The 21,436-nt window shown below is 56.5% G+C and overlaps 1 protein-coding gene across 1 annotated transcript; it reads left to right on the top strand.

Annotated features, from left to right (window-relative positions):
- Positions 1-538: 538 nt before the first annotated feature.
- HNRNPUL1 (heterogeneous nuclear ribonucleoprotein U like 1) lies at positions 539-20,317 on the top strand. The gene is given in 13 exon segments (XM_066175076.1): positions 539-747; positions 1,464-1,631; positions 3,200-3,296; positions 3,298-3,693; positions 7,682-7,755; positions 7,855-7,994; positions 8,757-8,856; positions 9,661-9,773; positions 12,045-12,311; positions 13,418-13,540; positions 14,993-15,121; positions 17,149-17,317; positions 18,495-20,317. Coding segments are annotated over 13 exon segments (2,061 nt in total). The 5' UTR covers positions 539-596; the 3' UTR covers positions 18,629-20,317.
- The last annotated feature ends 1,119 nt before the right edge of the window (positions 20,318-21,436 follow it).

A 21,436-nucleotide genomic window follows, 5' to 3' on the forward strand; every position in this document is an offset into this window, starting at 1 on the left:
GGGGGGGTCCCGTGGGAATTTGTGGGCTGGGGGCGTGGTCAGGCAAAGGGAGCGTGGCCACGGATCACGCCCACATTGCTCCAGCCAATGGGCGTGCGCGGCTTCCCAGACCCCAGCCAATAGGAGCGCGGCTCCCGTTGCCAGGCAACATGGGCGGCCCCACGCGCAGACCCAGCCGCGGCCTGGCCACGCCCACATCTCCATAAACAACTAATCAGAACAGCGCTTCCCCTGAGGCCCCGCCCACCACTTGACAGACAGCGCCTCCTACTAATAGCAGCGCACCTCACCCTTCCCGCCTCCCTCCCTCGGGCCTCCCAACCAACCAATAACAACGCGCCTTACAACCTCACCCCTCCCTCCCACCCAATCACCGCCCGCTTTACAAACCCCCACCAGCACCGCGGAGGCCCGGGCGGGAAGTCGGGGAGAGGCGGGAGAGCAGTTGACCAATAGCAAACCGCCTTACATCGCCTCTCGGTGCTTTCAACCAATAGCAGCGCGCGTTACATCGCCCGGCGGGCCGGGCTCGCTGAGGGGGGAGAGGTGGCGGCCATTTTGATCCGGGCGCCGTGAAGGGGCCGTGAGGGGCGGCCATGGAGGCCCGGCGGCTGCGGGTGCAGGAGCTGCGGGACGAGCTGGGCCGCCGAGGCCTGGACACCCGCGGGCTCAAGGCCGAGCTGGCCGAGAGGCTGCAGGAGGCGCTGGAGACAGAAGGAGCTCGGAGGGGGGACGCGGAGGGCCGATGTAAGTGGGGAGGGTGTGAGGGGATTCACCCGGTTCTGAGGGGAATGGGACCCCCGAAACTGCCGGGTCTGGGGGGATGGGACCCCCAAAACTGCCGGTTCTGGGGGGAATGGGACCCCCAAAACTCCCCCAGTTCTGAAGGGAATGGGACCCCCAAAACTGCCGGTTCTGGGGGGAATGGGACCCCAAAAGCCCCATTTCTGTGGCTCCTGTCCCCATTTCTGTGGCTCCTGATCCCCATTTCTGTGGCTCCTGATCCCCCATTTCTGTGGCTCCTGTCCCCATTTCTGTGGCTCCTGATCCCCCATTTCTGTGGCTCCTGTCCCCCCATTTCTGTGGCTCCTGATCCCCATTTCTGTGGCTCCTGATCCCCCATTTCTGTGGCTCCTGATCCCCATTTCTGTGGCTCCTCATCCCCCATTTCTGTGGCTCCTGATCCCCCATTTCTGTGGCTCCTGATCCCCATTTCTGTGGCTCCTGATCCCCATTTCTGTGGCTCCTGATACCCCATTTCTGTGGCTCCTGATCCCCCATTTCTGTGGCTCCTGATCCCCATTTCTGTGGCTCCTGATCCCCCATTTCTGTGGCTCCTGATCCCCCATTTCTGTGGCTCCTGTCCCCCCATTCCCCCCCACCTCCCCTCTCCCCATCTCTCATTCCTGGGGGTCTCCATCCCCAAATTTCCCCAAATCTCCTTTTTTCACCCCATTTTCCAGACCCCCTCGACAACCACAGCCACGAGGACCCCCAGGGGGGCTACCAAGACCCCCAGGACCCCCAGGGGGGCTACCAGGACCCCCAGGGTGGCCACCAGCCCTACCAGGGTCACCAGCCCCTGGCTGAGCCGGGCTACGAGAGGAGAGCTCTGGACCAGGAGAGCCCAGGTGGGGTTTTGGGGGAGGTTTGGGGAAAGTTTTGGGGGTCTCTGGGAACGTTTGGGGGTCACTGGGGAGTCTCTGGATGTATTTGGGGGGTCTCTGGGGAGTCTGGGGGTGTGTTTGGGGGGTCTGGGGGGAGTTTTGGGGGTCTCTGGGTGTTTTTGGGGGTCTCTGGGTGTGTTTGGGGGGTCTGGGGGGAGTTTTGGGGGTCTCTGGGTGTTTTTGGGGGTCTCTGGGTGTGTTTGGGGGGTCTGGGGGGAGTTTTGGGGGTCTCTGGGTGTTTTTGGGGGTCTCTGGGTGTGTTCGGGGTTCTGGGGGGAGTTTTGGGGGTCTCTGGGTGTGTTTGGGGGGTCTGGGGGAGTTTTGGGGGTCTCTGGGTGTTTTTGGGGGTCTCTGGGTGTGTTTGGGGGTCTGGGGGGAGTTTTGGGGGTCTCTGGGGAGTCCGGGGGTGTGTTTGGGGGTCTGGGGTAGTTTTGGGGGTCTCTGGGTGTTTTTGGGGGTCTCTGGGTGTGTTTGGGGGTCTGGGGGGAGTTTCGGGGGTCTCTGGGTGTGTTTGGGGGTCTCTGGGTGTTTTTGGGGGTCTCTGGGTGTGTTTGGGGGGTCTGGGGGGAGTTTTGGGGGTCTCTGGGTGTGTTTGGGGGTCTCTGGGGAGTCCGGGGGTGTGTTTGGGGGTCTGGGGGGAGTTTCGGGGGTCTCTGGGTGTGTTTGGGGGTCTCTGGGTGTGTTTGGGGGTCTGGTGGGAGTTTTGGGGGTCTCTGGGTGTTTTTGGGGGTCTCTGGGTGTGTTTGGGGGGTCTGGGGGGAGTTTTGGGGGTCTCTGGGTGTGTTTGGGGGGTCTGGGGGGAGTTTTGGGGGTCTCTGGTGTGTTTGGGGGTCTGGGGGGAGTTTTGGGGGTCTCTGGGTGTGTTTGGGGGTCTGGGGGGAGTTTTGGGGGTCTCTGGGTGTGTTTGGGGGGTCTGTGGTTCTATTTGAGGGTCTCAGGGTCTGTTTGGGGGTGTATTTGGGGGGTCTGGGGGACACTTTGGGGGGTTTGGGGGCGTTTTGGGGGTCACGGGGTGGTCTGGGTGTATCTGGGGGGTCGGGGGGGCATTTTGGGGGGTCCCTGGGGGTCTCTGGTTGTATTTGGGGGTCTGGGCTGGATTTTTGGGGGTCACTGGGGGGGCTGGGGGTGCATTTGGGGGGTCTCTGTCTCTGTTTGGGGGTCTCTGGGGGTCTGTGGGTGTGTGTGGGGGGTCTTTGGGGGTCTCAGGTTGTATTTGGGTGTGTCTGGGGCTGTTTTTGGGGTCTCTGGGGCCGGTTTTGGGGTCTCTGGGGCCGTTTTGGGGTCTCTGGGTGTGTCTGGGGCTGTTTTTGGGGTCTCTGGGGCTGTTTTTTGGGGTCTCTGGGGCCGTTTTGGGGTCTCTGGGTGTGTCTGGGGCTGTTTTTGGGGTCTCTGGGGCTGTTTTTGGGGTCTCTGGGGCCGTTTTGGGGTCTCTGGGTGTGTCTGGGGCCGTTTTTGGGGTCTCTGGGGCCGTTTTGGGGTCTCTCTATTCTCGGGGGTCTCCACACCGTGTCTCCCCCTCCCCCCGCAGAGCTGAACTCGAAGCCGGCCGAGCCCCCCCCCCGGCCCCGCCCCCTTGGCCCCGCCCCCCGCCTACCCCGCGGTCCCGCCCCCCGCCTTCGCCACGCCCCCTTTCCCCCTCCCCCCCTCCTCCCCCCGCCTTCCCCGCCCCTCCGGGGGGGGGCTACGCCGCCGCCCCTCCCCCTCCCTCGGCCTACCCCCCTAATTACCCCGCCCCGCCCCCTAATTACACAGCCCCGCCCCCTAATTACACAGCCCCGCCCCCTCCAAATTACAACGCCCCGCCCCCTCCAAATTACAACGCCCCGCCCCCTCCAAATTACAACACCCCGCCCCCTAATTACTCCGGGCCGCCCCCTCCCCCTTTCCCCACCCCCCCTCCTTACGCCGCCCCTCCCCCCGCGGGGGGGTTTGGAGGAGACCCCGCCCCCGCCCCGCCCCCCACGAGCCGGAAACGCCCCTTCGAGGAGAGGGGGCGGGGCTACTACGAGCACCGCCAGGAGAAGAGGTGAGGGGACCCCTCCCCCCCTCCCCGGGACCCCCAGAGCCAGTTTGGGGCTGGAGACCCCAGAGCCGGTTTGGGGGCTGGAGACCCCAGAGCCAGTTTGGGGGCTGGAGACCCCAGAGCCGGTTTGGGGGATGGAGACCCCAGAGCCGGTTTGGGGGATGGAGACCCCAGAGCCGGTTTGGGGGGCTGGAGACCCCAGAGCCGGTTTGGGGGATGGAGACCCCAGAGCCGGTTTGGGGGATGGAGACCCCAGAGCCGGTTTGGGGGGCTGGAGACCCCAGAGCCGGTTTGGGGCTGGAGACCCCAGAGCCGGTTTGGGGGATGGAGACCCCAGAGCCGGTTTGGGGGCTGGAGACCCCAGAGCCGGTTTGGGGGGCTGGAGACCCCAGAGCCGGTTTGGGGGATGGAGACCCCAGAGCCGGTTTGGGGGGCTGGAGACCCCAGAGCCGGTTTGGGGCTGGAGACCCCAGAGCCGGTTGGGGGGCTGGAGACCCCAGAGCCAGTTTGGGGGGCTGGAGACCCCAGAGCCGGTTTGGGGGATGGAGACCCCAGAGCCGGTTTGGGGGATGGAGACCCCAGAGCCGGTTTGGGGGGCTGGAGACCCCAGAGCCGGTTTGGGGGATGGAGACCCCAGAGCCGGTTTGGGGGATGGAGACCCCAGAGCCGGTTTGGGGGGCTGGAGACCCCAGAGCCGGTTTGGGGCTGGAGACCCCAGAGCCGGTTTGGGGGATGGAGACCCCAGAGCCAGTTTGGGGGCTGGAGACCCCAGAGCCGGTTTGGGGCTGGAGACCCCAGAGCCGGTTTGGGGCTGGAGACCCCAGAGCCAGTTTGGGGGATGGAGACCCCAGAGCCAGTTTGGGGGATGGAGACCCCAGAGCCGGTTTGGGGGGATGGAGACCCCAGAGCCGGTTTGGGGGGATGGAGACCCCAGAGCCGGTTTGGGGCTGGAGACCCCAGAGCCGGTTTGGGGCTGGAGACCCCAGAGCCGGTTTGGGGGGATGGAGACCCCAGAGCCGGTTTGGGGGGCTGGAGACCCCAGAGCCAGTTTGGGGGATGGAGACCCCAGAGCCGGTTTGGGGGATGGAGACCCCAGAGCCAGTTTGGGGGGATGGAGACCCCAGAGCCGGTTTGGGGCTGGAGACCCCAGAGCCGGTTTGGGGGCTGGAGACCCCAGAGCCGGTTTGGGGGATGGAGACCCCAGAGCCAGTTTGGGGGGATGGAGACCCCAGAGCCGGTTTGGGGCTGGAGACCCCAGAGCCGGTTTGGGGGCTGGAGACCCCAGAGCCGGTTTGGGGCTGGAGACCCCAGAGCCGGTTTGGGGGATGGAGACCCCAGAGCCGGTTTGGGGGGCTGGAGACCCCAGAGCCAGTTTGGGGGGCTGGAGACCCCAGAGCCGGTTTGGGGGGCTGGAGACCCCAGAGCCGGTTTGGGGCTGGAGACCCCAGAGCCGGTTTGGGGGATGGAGACCCCAGAGCCAGTTTGGGGGGCTGGAGACCCCAGAGCCAGTTTGGGGGGATGGAGACCCCAGAGCCAGTTTGGGGGGATGGAGACCCCAGAGCCAGTTTGGGGGGCTGGAGACCCCAGAGCCAGTTTGGGGGATGGAGACCCCAGAGCCGGTTTGGGGGGCTGGAGACCCCAGAGCCGGTTTGGGGCTGGAGACCCCAGAGCCGGTTTGGGGGATGGAGACCCCAGAGCCGGTTTGGGGCTGGAGACCCCAGAGCCGGTTTGGGGGATGGAGACCCCAGAGCCGGTTTGGGGCTGGAGACCCCAGAGCCGGTTTGGGGGGCTGGAGACCCCAGAGCCGGTTTGGGGCTGGAGACCCCAGAGCCGGTTTGGGGGATGGAGACCCCAGAGCCGGTTTGGGGGATGGAGACCCCAGAGCCGGTTTGGGGCTGGAGACCCCAGAGCCGGTTTGGGGGGCTGGAGACCCCAGAGCCAGTTTGGGGGATGGAGACCCCAGAGCCGGTTTGGGGGGATGGAGACTCCAGAGCCAGTTTGGGGGGCTGGAGACCCCAGAGCCAGTTTGGGGGATGGAGACCCCAGAGCCGGTTTGGGGGATGGAGACCCCAGAGCCGGTTTGGGGGGCTGGAGACCCCAGAGCCGGTTTGGGGGGCTGGAGACCCCAGAGCCAGTTTGGGGGATGGAGACCCCAGAGCCGGTTTGGGGGGCTGGAGACCCCAGAGCCGGTTTGGGGGATGGAGACCCCAGAGCCGGTTTGGGGGGCTGGAGACCCCAGAGCCGGTTTGGGGCTGGAGACCCCAGAGCCGGTTTGGGGGCTGGAGACCCCAGAGCCGGTTTGGGGCTGGAGACCCCAGAGCCGGTTTGGGGGATGGAGACCCCAGAGCCAGTTTGGGGGGATGGAGACCCCAGAGCCGGTTTGGGGGATGGAGACCCCAGAGCCGGTTTGGGGGATGGAGACCCCAGAGCCGGTTTGGGGGGCTGGAGACCCCAGAGCCAGTTTGGGGGATGGAGACCCCAGAGCCGGTTTGGGGGGCTGGAGACCCCAGAGCCGGTTTGGGGGATGGAGACCCCAGAGCCGGTTTGGGGGGCTGGAGACCCCAGAGCCAGTTTGGGGCTGGAGACCCCAGAGCCAGTTTGGGGCTGGAGACCCCAGAGCCGGTTTGGGGGATGGAGACCCCAGAGCCAGTTTGGGGGGATGGAGACCCCAGAGCCGGTTTGGGGGATGGAGACCCCAGAGCCGGTTTGGGGGATGGAGACCCCAGAGCCAGTTTGGGGGGATGGAGACCCCAGAGCCGGTTTGGGGGCTGGAGACCCCAGAGCCGGTTTGGGGGCTGGAGACCCCAGAGCCGGTTTGGGGGATGGAGACCCCAGAGCCGGTTTGGGGGCTGGAGACCCCAGAGCCGGTTTGGGGGATGGAGACCCCAGAGCCGGTTTGAGGGATGGAGACCCCAGAGCCGGTTTGGGGGGCTGGAGACCCCAGAGCCGGTTTGGGGGATGGAGACCCCAGAGCCGGTTTGGGGGATGGAGACCCCAGAGCCAGTTTGGGGCTGGAGACCCCAGAGCCAGTTTGGGGCTGGAGACCCCAGAGCCGGTTTGGGGGATGGAGACCCCAGAGCCAGTTTGGGGGGATGGAGACCCCAGAGCCGGTTTGGGGGATGGAGACCCCAGAGCCGGTTTGGGGGATGGAGACCCCAGAGCCAGTTTGGGGGGATGGAGACCCCAGAGCCGGTTTGGGGGCTGGAGACCCCAGAGCCGGTTTGGGGGCTGGAGACCCCAGAGCCGGTTTGGGGGATGGAGACCCCAGAGCCGGTTTGGGGGCTGGAGACCCCAGAGCCGGTTTGGGGGATGGAGACCCCAGAGCCGGTTTGAGGGATGGAGACCCCAGAGCCGGTTTGGGGGGCTGGAGACCCCAGAGCCGGTTTGGGGGATGGAGACCCCAGAGCCGGTTTGGGGGGCTGGAGACCCCAGAGCCGGTTTGGGGCTGGAGACCCCAGAGCCGGTTTGGGGGGCTGGAGACCCCAGAGCCGGTTTGGGGCTGGAGACCCCAGAGCCGGTTTGGGGGGCTGGAGACCCCAGAGCCGGTTTGGGGCTGGAGACCCCAGAGCCGGTTTGGGGCTGGAGACCCCAGAGCCGGTTTGGGGGGCTGGGGACCCCCAGATTTGGCGTTGGGACCCAGCCGTGACCCCAGATCCCCGTCCCTGGCCGCGCATTGGGTCCCTGTCCCCGTGTCTGTGTCCCCAGCGCTGTCCCATGTCCCCATGTCCCCAACGCCGTCCCCGTGTCCCCAGCGCTGTCCCATGTCCCTGTCCCCATGTCCCCAACGCCGTCCCCGTGTCCCCAGTGCCGTCCCCGTGTCCCCAACGCTGTCCCCTGTCCCTGTCCCCATGTCCCCAACGCCGTCCCCGTGTCCCCAACGCCGTCCCCGTGTCCCCAGCGCCGTCCCCGTGTCCCCAACGCTGTCCCCTGTCCCTGTCCCCATGTCCCCAACGCCGTCCCCGCGTCCCCAACGCCATCCCTGTGTCCCCAGGGCGCGCTCCCCGCAGCCGCCGGCCGAGGAGGAGGAGGACGACTTCGACGACTCCCTGGTGGCCGTGGACACCTGTGAGTGACCCCTCCCCCCCCTCAGAGGCCACCGAAGGCCGCCGGGGGAGGGGGAGGGGCGCGTCACCCACCGTCCCCTCGCTGTGTCACCTTCCCCAGACAACTGCGACCTGCACTTCAAGGTGGCGCGCGACAGGTACGGCGGGTACCCGCTGACCATCGAGGGCTTCGCCTACCTGTGGTCGGGGGCCAGGGCCACCTACGGCGCCCGGCAGGGACGGGTGTGCTACGAGATGAAGGTGACAGGGACACTGGGACACGGGGACACTGGGGACACTGGGGACACTGGGGACAGTGACAGTGACAGTGACAGGGCCACCTACGGTGCCCGGCAGGGACGGGTGTGCTACGAGATGAAGGTGACAGGGACACGGGGACACTGGGGACACTGGGGACAGTGACAGGGCCACCTACGGCGCCCGGCAGGGACGGGTGTGCTACGAGATGAAGGTGACAGGGACACGGGGACACTGGGGACACTGGGGACAGTGACAGGGCCACCTACGGCGCCCGGCAGGGACGGGTGTGCTACGAGATGAAGGTGACAGGGACACGGGGACACTGGGGACACTGGGGACAGTGACAGGGCCACCTACGGCGCCCGGCAGGGACGGGTGTGCTACGAGATGAAGGTGACAGGGACACTGGGACACTGGGGACACTGGGGACACTGGGACACTGGGGACAGTGACAGGGCCACCTACGGCGTCCGGCAGGGACGGGTGTGCTACGAGATGAAGGTGACAGGGACACGGGGACACTGGGGACACTGGGGACACTGGGGACACTGGGGACAGTGACAGGGCCACCTACGGCGTCCGGCAGGGACGGGTCTGCTACGGGATGAAGGTGACAGGGACATTGGGGACAGAGACAGGGACATGGGGACAGGTATTGGTGGCAGTGTCAGCCTCTGGTGACACTGCCAGCTCCCTGTGGCACTGCCACCCCGCTGTCCCCGCTGTCCCCCGCTGTCCCCAACGTTCCCGGTGTCCCCTCAGGTGATGGAGGAGATCTCGGTGCAGCACCTGCCGTCCTCGGAGCCCGACCCGCACGTGGTGAGAGTGGGCTGGTCCCTGGACTCGTGCAGCACCCAGCTGGGTATGTCCCCAATGTCCCCAATGTCCCCAAATGTCCCCACTGTCCCCAGTGTCCCCAATGTCCCCAAATGTCCCCACTGTCCCCAGTGTCCCCAGTGTCCCCACTGTCCCCAGTGTCCCCAATGTCCCCAATGTCCCCATTGTCCCCACTGTCCCCAGTGTCCCCATGTCCCCGTGTCCCCAAATGTCCCCAATGTCCCCAAATGTCCCCAGTGTCCCCAGTGTCCCCAATGTCCCCAATGTCCCCAAATGTCCCCGTGTCCTCAATGTCCCCAATGTCCCCAGTGTCCCCAATGTCCCCAGTGTCCCCAAATGTCCCCAATGTCCCCAGTGTCCCCAATGTCCCCAGTGTCCCCAAATGTCCCCAATGTCCCCAGTGTCCCCAGTGTCCCCAGTGTCCCCAGTGTCCCCATCAATGTCCCCAGTGTCCCCAGTGTCCCCAGTGTCCCCATCAATGTCCCCAGTGTCCCCAGTGTCCCCAGTGTCCCCAGTGTCCCCAGTGTCCCCATCAATGTCCCCAGTGTCCCCAGTGTCCCCAGTGTCCCCAGTGTCCCCATCAATGTCCCCAGTGTCCCCAGTGTCCCCAGTGTCCCCAATGTCCCCAATGTCCCCAGTGTCCCCAGTGTCCCCGTGTCCCCAAGTGTCCCCAGGTTTGGGGTCCTTGAAGGGAATTTTTTGGGAATTTTCTGGGAGTTTCAGGCCCACGATTTGGGATTCTGGGCTCCCTGGGGGGAACGTTCAGGAATTCTGTTCCCCCCGTGGACGATTTCGTGGTTTTGCCCAAAATCCCGTGGTTTTGCCCCAGGGGAGGAGCCGTTCTCCTACGGCTACGGCGGCACCGGCCGCAAATCCACCGAGGCCAAATTCCAGAGCTACGGGGACACCTTCGGCGAGAGCGACGTCATCGCCTGCCTGGCGGTCAGTCACGCACCTGGGCGCACCTGGGGACACACCTGGGGACACACCTGGGGACACCTGGGGACACACCTGGAGACACCTGGGCACACCTGGGGACACCTGGAGACACCTGGGGACACCTGGGGGGTCACAGACACACCTGGGGACATGGGGACCTTCGGTGAGAGCGACGTCATCGCCTGCCTGGTGGTCAGTCACGCACCTGGGCGCACCTGGGGACACTTGGGGACACACCTGGGGACACCTGGGGACACCTGGACACACCTGGGGGGTCATAGACACACCCGGGGACATGGGGACACCTGGGGACCTTCGGCGAGAGCGACGTCATCGCCTGCCTGGCGGTCAGTCACGCACCTGGGGACACCTGGGGACACTTGGGGACACACCTGGGGACACTGGGGACACCTGGGGGGTCACAGACACACCTGGGGACATGGGGACCTTCGGCGAGAGCGACATCATCGCCTGCCTGGCGGTCAGTCACACACCTGGGGACACCTGGGGACACCTGGGGACACACCTGGGGACACCTGGGGACACCTGGAGACACCTGGGGACACACCTGGGCACACCTGGGACACACCTGGGGACACCTGGGGACACCTGGGGGGGGTCATAGACACACCTGGGGACATTGGGGTCACCTGGGACAGCAGCTGGGTGGCCGGAGAGTGATTTCAGCAACCAGAGTGACCAGGACAGTGACCACAGAGTGACCAGAGTGACCACAGAGTGACCAGAGTGACCATTGAGTGACTACAGAGTGACCACAGTGTGACCAGGACAGTGACCACAGGGTGACCAGGACAGTGACCACAGGGTGACCACAGAGTGACCACAGAGTGACCACAGTGTGACCACAGAGTGACCAGTGAGAGTGACCAGAGTGACCATTGAGTGACCAGTGAGAGTGACCAGAGTGACCATTGAGTGACCACAGAGTGACCACAGAGTGACCAGGACAGTGACCACAGAGTGACCAGAGTGACCACAGAGTGACCACAGAGTGACCAGGACAGTGACCACAGAGTGACCACAGAGTGACCAGAGTGACCACAGAAGTTTTGGGAATTCGGAGATTCCGGGAATTTGAGATTTTGGGATTTGGGGAATTTTGGGATTTGGGGGATTTTGAGCTCCTGAGGTTCTGGGATTTGGGGAATTCTGAAGCTCTGGGACCTTGGGATTTTGGGATCCCGGGATTTTGGGATCCCGGGATTTTGGGATTCCAGGATTTTGGGATTCCGGGATTTTGGGATTCCAGGATTTTGGGATTCCAGGATTTTGGGATCCCGGGATTTTGTGATCCCGGAATTCTGGGATTCCAACCCCTGTAATTTCACGATTATGGAATTTTGCTCTCTTTTTTTCGATTTTTTGGGATTTTTTTGCCATTCCGGGATTTTTCGACTCTGGGGCTGCGGAATGTTGGGATCCCGTGACCCTGGAATTCTGGGATCCTGCGAATTTGTGATTCCGGGATTCCGGGATTTTAGGATTTTGTCATTTTCTGATTCCTTGACCCCGGTCAGTCGCCGTTTCTTGGCCGTTTGTCGTCGTTTTTTCACCGTTTTTCGCCAGTTTTTCACCATTTTTTTGCCCTTTATTCACCGGTTTTCACGGTTTTTCACCATTTTTCCACATTTTTCACCGTTTTCCACCATTTTCCACCAGTTTTTCACCATTTTTCACCATTTTTCACCATTTTTCACCATTTTTCACCATTTTTTCACGGCTTTCCACCATTTTTCGCCGTTTATTCACCGTTTTTCACCATTTTATGCCATTTTTTCACTGTTTTTCACCATTTTTGCCGTTTTTTCACCGTTTTTCACCATTTTTTCACCGTTTTTCACCATTTTCCTCCCTTTTTTCACCATTTTTCACCGTTTTTTTCCCCACCTTCCCCCTTTTTCCCCAGGACTTCGAGGCGGGCGAGGAGGTGGAGCTGTCCTTCCTGAGGAACGGGCACTGCCCCCCTTTTCCTCCCTTTTTTCCCCCTTTTCCTCCCTTTTTTCCCGTTTTCCACCATTCTTTCACCGTTTTTCACTGTTTCTCGCCATTTTTTGCCGTTTTTCTCCCTTTTTCCGCTGTTTTTTCACCGTTTTTTGCCATTTTTCATCGTTTCTCACTGTTTCGTCACCGTTTTCCGCCATTCTTTCACTGTTTTTCACCATTTTTTCACCGTTTCTCACCGTTTCTTGCCGTTTTTTCACTGTTTTTCTCCCTTTTTTCGCCTTTTTTCCCACTTTCCCCCTTTCTCCGCAGGACTTCGAGGCGGGCGAGGAGGTGGAGCTGTCCTTCCTGAAGAACGGGCGGTGGCAGGGCGTGGCGTTCCGCGTGCCCAAGGCGGCGCTGGCCGGCCGGGCGCTGTTTCCCCACGTGCTGGTCAAGAACTGCGCCGTGGAGTTCAACTTCGGCCAGCGGCCGGAGCCCTTCTGGCCGCTGCCGCCCGGCTACACCCTCATCCAGCACCTGCCGCTCGCACACAGGGACAGGGGCACGCTGGGGCCCAGGAGCAAGGCCGAGTGCGAGGTGGGGACACTGGGGACACCCTGGGGACACTGGGGACATCATGGGGACATTGGGGACATCCTGGGGACACAGGGACAGGGGCACGCTGGGGCCCAGGAGCAAGGCCGAGTGCGAGGTGGGGACACTGGGGACACTGGGGACACCTTGGGGACATTGGGGACACTTTGGGGACATCCTGGGGACACTGGGGACGCAGGGACAGGGGCACGCTGGGGCCCAGGAGCAAGGCCGAGTGCGAGGTGGGGACACTGGGGACACCCTGGGGACATCCTGGGGACACTGGGGACACCTTGGGGACATTGGGGACACCTTGGGGACACTGGGGACATGGGGACACAGGGACAGGGGCACGCTGGGGCCCAGGAGCAAGGCCGAGTGCGAGGTGGGGACACTGGGGACATCGGGGACACCCTGGGGACACTGGGGACACCTTGGGGACATTGGGGACACCCTGGGGACACTGGGGACATCCTGGGGACACTGGGGACATCAGGGACACCTTGGGGACATTGGGGACACCTTGGGGACATTGGGGACACCCTGGGGACACTGGGGACATCGGGGACACCTTGGGGACATTGGGGACACCTTGGGGACATTGGGGACATCATGGGGACACTGGGGACATGGGGACACAGGGACAGGGGCACGCTGGGGCCCAGGAGCAAGGCCAAGTGCGAGGTGGGGACACTGGGGACATCCTGGGGACGTTGGGGACACCTTGGGGACATCCTGGGAACATCCTGGGGACATTGGGGACATCCTGGGGACATTGGGGACATCATGGGGGGATTGGGGACACAGGGTCACAGGGACAGGGGCACGCTGGGGCCCAGGAGCAAGGCTGAGTGCGAGGTGGGGACATTGGGGACACTGGGGACACCTTGGGGACACCCTGGGGACATTGGGGACATTGGGGACACACTGGGGATGTCTTGGGGACGTCATGGGGACGTGGCCGTGGGGGCGTGTCCCATCCCCAAGGTGACGCTGGGATGTCCCCAGACCCTGCTGGGGTGGGGCCCAGGGACACTGGGGTGGCTCTGGGGGACACAGGGACCCCGAGGGGACACTGAGGTGACCCCGATGTCCCCGTTGTCCCCCAGATGCTGATGATGGTGGGGCTGCCGGCGGCGGGGAAGACGACGTGGGCGGTGAAACACGCGGCCGAGAACCCGGGCAAGAAATACAACATCCTGGGGACCAACGCCATCATGGACAAAATGAGGGTGAGGGGACACTGGGGACACCTTGGGGACATTGGGGACACCGGGGACATCCTGGGGACACCGGGGACATCCTGGGGACCAACGCCATCATGGACAAAATGAGGGTGAGGGGACATTGGGGACACCGTGGGGACACTGGGGACACCGGGGACATCCTGGGGACACCGGGGACATCCTGGGGACCAACGCCATCGTGGACAAAATGAGGGTGAGGGGACACCTTGGGGACACCGTGGGGACACTGGGGACACCGGGGACATCCTGGGGACCAACGCCATCATGGACAAAATGAGGGTGAGGGGACACTGGGGACACCTTGGGGACATTGGGGACACCGGGGACATCCTGGGGACACCGGGGACATCCTGGGGACCAACGCCATCATGGACAAAATGAGGGTGAGGGGACACCTTGGGGACACCTTGGGGACACCGTGGGGACACCGGGGACATCCTGGGGACCAACGCCATCATGGACAAAATGAGGGTGAGGGGACACCTTGGGGACACCGTGGGGACATTGGGGACACCGGGGACATCCTGGGGACACCGGGGACATCCTGGGGACACCGGGGACATCCGGGGACCAACGCCATCATGGACAAAATGAGGGTGAGGGGACACCTTGGGGACACCGTGGGGACACTGGGGACACCGGGGACATCCTGGGGACACCGGGGACATCCTGGGGACCAACGCCATCATGGACAAAATGAGGGTGAGGGGACACCTTGGGGACACCGTGGGGACACCGGGGACATCCTGGGGACACCGGGGACATCCTGGGGACACCGGGGACATCCTCGGGACACCAGGATGGCTCTGGGTGACACCGGGGTGACACTGGGTGACACCAGGGTGGCTCTTGGGGACACCGGGGTGACACTGGGAGACTCTGAGGTGACTCTGGGTGACACTGAGGTGACACCAGGTTGGCTCTGGGTGACACTGAGGTGACCCTGGGTGACACTGAGGTGGCTCTGGGCGTGTCACCGGTGTCCCAGGGGTGACAATGCCGATGTCACCTGGCTGTCACTGTCCCCAGGTGAGGGGGCTCAGGAGCAGCGGGGCTGGGCCGGACACTGGGATGGCGCTGGGGACACTGGGGTGACACAGGTGTGTCCCAGGTGTGTCCCAGGTGTGACACAGGTGTGTCACCTGTCGCAGGTGATGGGATTGAGGAGACAGAGGAATTACGCCGGGCGCTGGGACGTGCTGATCCAGCAGGGGGTGACACTGGGGTGACACGGGTGACACAGGTGTGACACAGGTGTGACACAGGTGTGTCACCTGTCGCAGGTGATGGGATTGAGGAGACAGAGGAATTACGCCGGGCGCTGGGACGTGCTGATCCAGCAGGGGGTGACACTGGGGTGACACGGGTGACACAGGTGTGACACAGGTGTGTCCCAGGTGTGACACAGGTGTGACACAGGTGTGTCACCTGTCGCAGGTGATGGGATTGAGGAGACAGAGGAATTACGCCGGGCGCTGGGACGTGCTGATCCAGCAGGCCACGCAGTGCCTGAACCGCCTCATCCAGATCGCCGCCAGGAAACGCCGCAACTACATCCTGGACCAGGTGACAACGGGGACATTCCTGGTCACTGTCACCTCCCCGGGGTCACTGTCTCCTCCCCGGGGTCACTGGGGTCACTGTCCCCATCCTGGACCAGGTGACAACGGGGACATTCCTGGTCACTGTCACCTCCCCGGGGTCACTGTCTCCTCCCCGGGGTCACTGGGGTCACTGTCACCTTCCTGGACCAGGTGACAACGGGGACATTCCTGGTCACTGTCACCTCCCCGGGGTCACTGTCACCTCCCCGGGGTCACTGGGGTCACTGTCCCCATCCTGGACCAGGTGACAACGGGGACATTCCTGGTCACTGTCACCTCCCCGGGGTCACTGTCACCTCCCCGGGGTCACTGGGGTCACTGTCCCCATCCTGGACCAGGTGACAACGGGGACATTCCTGGTCACTGTCACCTCCCCGGGGTCACTGGGGTCACTGTCCCCATCCTGGACCAGGTGACAACGGGGACATTCCTGGTCACTGTCACCTCCCCGGGGTCACTGAGGTCACTGTCCCCATCCTGGACCAGGTGACATGGGGACATCACTGTCACCTCCCTGACACCCCTGTCACCTCCCTGGGGTCACTGTCGCCTCCTTGACACCTCCCTGGGGACATTGTCCCCATCCTGGACCAGGTGACACTGGGGTCACTGTCACCTCCCCGGGGTCACTGGGGTCACTGTCCCCATCCTGGACTAGGTGACATGGGGACATCACTGTCACCTCCCTGACACCCCTGTCACCTCCGTGGGGTCACTGTCACCTCCTTGACACCTCCCTGGGGACATTGTCCCCATCCTGGAGCAGGTGACACTGGGGACATCAGGGACACCGTCTCCTCTTCCGGGAGGTTTTTTTCCTGTTTTTTTTTTTCCACAATTTTTCCCATTTTTTTCCCTTTTTTTCCCTTTTTTTTCCCCTTTTTTCCTGTTTTTTTGCCGTTTTAACCCAAATTTTCCCGTTTCCGTGGTTTTTCAGCCCAGGCCAACGTGTCTGGCTCGGCCCAGAGGAAGAAGATGCCGAATCCTCCTTTTTCAGAAAAATGGACTCAAAAATCACAAAACAATTGCTAAAAAATCCAAATTTTTCCCGTTTTTTCGCCGTTTTAACCCAAATTTTCCCGTTTTTCCCGTTTTTCACCCCAGACCAACGTGTACGGCTCGGCCCAGAGGCGGAAGATGCCGAATCCTCTTTTTCCAGGAAAATTGAGTAAAAAATCACTAAAAAATCACAAAAAAATCCGATTTTTCCCCTGTTTTTTCCCGTTTTTTCGCCGTTTTAACCCAAATTTTCCTGTTTCTGTGGTTTTTCACCCCAGACCAACGTGTACGGCTCGGCCCAGAGGAGGAAGATGCCGAATCCTCTTTTTCCAGGAAAATTGAGTCAAAAATCACAAAAAAATCGCTAAAAAATCCGATTTTTTCCCTGTTTTTTCCCGTTTTTTCACGGTTTTAACCCAAATTTTCCCGTTTTTCCCGTTTTTCACCCCAGACCAACGTGTCCGGCTTGGCCCAGAGGCGGAAGATGCCGAATCCTCTTTTTCCAGGAAAATTGAGTAAAAAATCACAAAAAAATCGCTAAAAAATCCGATTTTTTCCCTGTTTTTTCCCGTTTTTTCACCGTTTTAACCCAAATTTTCCCGTTTTTCCCGTTTTTCACCCCAGACCAACGTGTACGGCTCGGCCCAGAGGAGGAAGATGCCGAATCCTCCTTTTTCAGAAAAATGGACTCAAAAATCACTAAAACATCCCCCAAAACCCACAAAAAAATTGCTAAAAAATCAGATTTTTCCCGTTTTTTCCCGTTTTTTCGCCGTTTTAACCCAAATTTTCCCGTTTCTGTGGTTTTTCACCCCAGACCAACGTGTACGGCTCGGCCCAGAGGAGGAAGATGCCGAATCCTCTTTTTCCAGGAAAATTGAGTCAAAAATCACAAAAAAATCGCTAAAAAATCCGATTTTTTCCCTGTTTTTTCCCGTTTTTTCGCCGTTTCAACCCAAATTTTCCCGTTTTTCCCGTTTTTCACCCCAGACCAACGTGTACGGCTCGGCCCAGAGGAGGAAGATGCGCCCCTTCGAGGGGTTCCAGCGCAAGGCCATCGTCGTCTGCCCCACGGACCAGGAGCTGCGCGACCGAACCGTCAAACGCACCGACGAGGAGGGCAAGGACGTGCCCGACCACGCCGTGCTCGAGATGAAGGGTGCGGGAGTTTTGGGGAGAAAAACGGGGATTTTGGGGAAAAATCCGGGGAAAAAAAAAAACAAAAACGGGGAGGAAATGGGAAAAAATGGGGGAAAAACGGGGCAAAAATGGGATTTTTTGGTGATTTTTTAGTGGTTTTCTTGGGGGGGAAAAGCCCAGGAATTTTGGGGATTCTGGTGGAAATCCTGGGAATTTTGGAGGGAAGATCTAGGAGTTTTGGGAATTCTGGTGGGAAAAATAGGAATTTTGGGTGAAAAACCGGGAATTTTGGTGGAAAACAGGGAATTGTGGGGATTCTGGTAGAAAAAAAACCAGGAGTTTTGAGAGAAAAGCTGGGGATTTTGGTGAAAAAAACCAGAAATTTTGGTGTAAAAAATGGAAATTTTGGTGTAAAAAATGGGAATTTTGGGGGTTCTTGGGGGTTGGGAGCTGCAGGGATGAGGAGGACAAGGACGTGCCCGACCACGCCGTGCTCGAGATGAAGGGTGCGGGAGTTTTGGGGAGAAAAACGGGGATTTTGGGAAAAAAGGAAAAAAAAACGGGGCAAAAATACAAAAAAAAAATCTAGGGAAAAAATGGAAAAAAAAATCCCCAAAAAATCCTAAAAAATCCCCCAAAAATCCAAAAAAAAATCAAAAAAAAATCGTAAAAAAATCCAAAAAAATTCCTAAAAAAAATCCAAAAAAAATCCTAAAAAAATCCTAAAAAATCCCAAAAAATTCAAAAAAAAATCCTAAAAAAATCCAAAAAAATTCCAAAAAAAATCCCAAAAAAATTCCTAAAAAATTCCCAAAAAAATCCAAAAAAATCCCCAAAAAATCCAAAAAAAATCCCAAAAAAATCCCAAAAAAATCCAAAAAAATTCCTAAAAAAATCCCAAAAAAATCCCTAAAAAATCCAAAAAAAATCCTAAAAAAATCCCCAAAAAAATCCAAAAAAAATCCCCCAAAAAATCCCTAAAAAATCCCAAAAAAAAAATCTCAAAAAAATCCTAAAAAAATCCCAAAAAATCCCTAAAAAATCCCCAAAAAATCCAAAAAATATCCCAAAAAAATTCCAAAAAAATTCCCAAAAAATTCCCAAAAAATCCCTAAAAAATTCCCCAAAATTCCCAAAAAATCCCCCCCAAGTCCCCAAATGTCCCGACGCCCTCCCATCTTTTCCCACCCCCTCAGCCAACTTCACGCTGCCCGAGGCCGGCGACTTCCTGGAGGCCGTGCACTTCGTGGAGCTGCAGCGGCTCCTGATCCGGGGGAATTCGGGGATTTTCGGGGACCGGGAATTCCCGCTGGATTTGGGATGTCTCTAATGGCCCCGAATTCCAAAAAAATCCCAAAAAATTCCAAAAAAACCCCGAAAAAATCCCAAAAAAATCCAAAAAAAAATCCAAAAAAAATCGTAAAAAAATCCAAAAAAATTCCTAAAAAAATCCCAAAAAATCCAAAAAAAATCCCCCAAAAAATAAAAAAAAAAATCCCAAAAAATTCCTAAAAAATCCCAAAAAAATCCCAAAAAAATCCCCAAAAAATTCCAAAAAATTCCTAAAAAATCCCCAAAAAAATCCCCAAAAAAATCCTAAAAAATCCCCAAAAAATCCTAAAAAATCCCCAAAAATTCCAAAAAAAAATCCCCAAAAAAATCCAAAAAAATCCCAAAAAAATTCCTAAAAAATCCCAAAAAATTCCTAAAAAATCCCCAAAAAATTCCTAAAAAAATCCCCAAAAAATCCAAAAAAAATCCCCAAAAAAATCCAAAAAAAATCCCAAAAAAATTCCAAAAAAATCCAAAAAAAATCCCAAAAAAATTCCTAAAAAATCCCAAAAAATTCCCAAAAAATTCCCAAAAAATCCCTAAAAAATCCCCAAAAATTCCTAAAAAATCCCAAAAAAATTCCTAAAAAATCCAAAAAAAATCCAAAAAAAATCCCCAAAAAAATCCAAAAAAAATCCCAAAAAATTCCTAAAAAATCCCCAAAAAATCCCCAAAAAAATCCTAAAAAATCCCCAAAAAATCCAAAAAAAATCCCCAAAAAATCCTAAAAAAATCCCAAAAAAATCCTAAAAAATCCCAAAAAATCCCAAAAAAATCCCCAAAAAATTCCAAAAAATTCCTAAAAAATCCCCAAAAAAATCCCCAAAAAAATCCCCAAAAAAATCCCCAAAAAAATCCTAAAAAATCCCCAAAAAATCCTAAAAAATCCCCAAAAATTCCAAAAAAAATCCCCAAAAAAATCCAAAAAAATCCCAAAAAATTCCTAAAAAATCCCCAAAAATTCCTAAAAAATCCCCCAAAAATTCCTAAAAAAATCCCCAAAAAATCCAAAAAAAATCCCCAAAAAATCCTAAAAAAATCCCAAAAAAATCCTAAAAAATCCAAAAAAAAATCCCAAAAAATTCCTAAAAAATTCCCAAAAAATTCCCAAAAAATCCCTAAAAAATTCCCCAAAATCCCCCAAAAATCCCCCCCAACTCCCCCAAATGTCCCGACGCCCTCGCCATCTTTTCCCACCCCCTCAGCCAACTTCACGCTGCCCGAGGCCGGCGACTAAATTCCTAAAAATCCAAAAAAAATCCAAAAAAAATCCCCAAAAAAATCCAAAAAAAATCCCAAAAAATTCCTAAAAAATCCCCCAAAAATCCCCCAAAAAATCCTAAAAAATCCCCAAAAAATCCAAAAAAAATCCCCAAAAAATCCTAAAAAAATCCCAAAAAAATCCTAAAAAATCCAAAAAAAATCCCAAAAAATTCCTAAAAAATTCCCCAAAATTCCCAAAAAATCCCCCAACTGCCCCAAAATTCCAAAGCACTTCCCATCTTTTCCCCCCCCCTCAGCCAACTTCACGCTGCCCGAGGCCGGCGACTTCCTGGAGGCCGTGCACTTCGTGGAGCTGCCGCGGCTCCTGATCCGGGGGAATTCGGGGATTTTCGGGGACCGGGAATTCCCGCTGGATTTGGGATGTCTCTAATGGCCCCGAATTCCAAAAATCCAAAAAATTCCAAAAAAATACCCCGAAAAAATCCAAAAAAAAATCCAAAAAAATATCCAAAAAAAATTGTAAAAAAATCCAAAAAAAATTCCTAAAAAAATCCCAAAAATCAAAAAAAAATCCCCAAAAATTCCTAAAAAATCCCAAAAAATCCCTAAAAAATCCCCAAAAATTCCTAAAAAATCCAAAAAAAATCAAAAAAAAATCCCAAAAAATCCCTAAAAAATCCCCAAAAATTCCTAAAAAATCCCAAAAAAATTCCTAAAAAATCCCAAAAAAATCCAAAAAAAATCCCCAAAAAAAATCCCCAAAAAAATCCTAAAAAATCCCAAAAAATCCTAAAAAATCCCCAAAAATTCCAAAAAAAAAATCCCCAAAAAAAATCCAAAAAAATCCCAAAAAATTCCTAAAAAAATCCCAAAAAATTCCTAAAAAATCCCCAAAAAATTCCTAAAAAAATCCCAAAAAATCCAAAAAAAATCCCCAAAAAAATCCAAAAAAAATCCCAAAAAAATTCCAAAAAAATCCAAAAAAAAATCCCAAAAAAATTCCTAAAAAATCCAAAAAATTCCCAAAAAAATCCCAAAAAATCCCTAAAAAATCCCCAAAAATTCCTAAAAAATCCCAAAAAATTCCTAAAAAATCCCAAAAAAAATCCAAAAAAAATCCCCAAAAAAATCCAAAAAAAATCCCAAAAAATTCCTAAAAATCCCAAAAAAATCCCCAAAAAAATCCTAAAAATCCCCAAAAATCCTAAAAAAATCCCCAAAAATTCCAAAAAAAAATCCCCAAAAAAATCCAAAAAAATCCCAAAAAATTCCTAAAAAATCCCAAAAAATTCCTAAAAAATCCCAAAAAATTCCTAAAAAAATCCCCAAAACAAATCCAAAAAAAATCCCCAAAACAAATCCAAAAAAAATCCCAAAAAAATTCCAAAAAAATCCAAAAAAAATCCCAAAAAAATTCCTAAAAAATCCCAAAAAATTCCCAAAAAATTCCCAAAAAAATCCCTAAAAAATCCCCAAAAATTCCTAAAAAATCCCAAAAAAATTCCTAAAAAATCCCAAAAAAAATCCAAAAAAAATCCCCAAAAAAATCCAAAAAAAAATCCCAAAAAATTCCTAAAAAATC

This window comes from Chamaea fasciata, unplaced genomic scaffold, assembly GCF_029207755.1.
Source record: "Chamaea fasciata isolate MVZ Bird 193981 ecotype frontalis unplaced genomic scaffold, bChaFas1.0.hap1 SCAF_1281, whole genome shotgun sequence".
NCBI classification, from domain to species: Eukaryota; Metazoa; Chordata; class Aves; order Passeriformes; family Sylviidae; genus Chamaea; species Chamaea fasciata.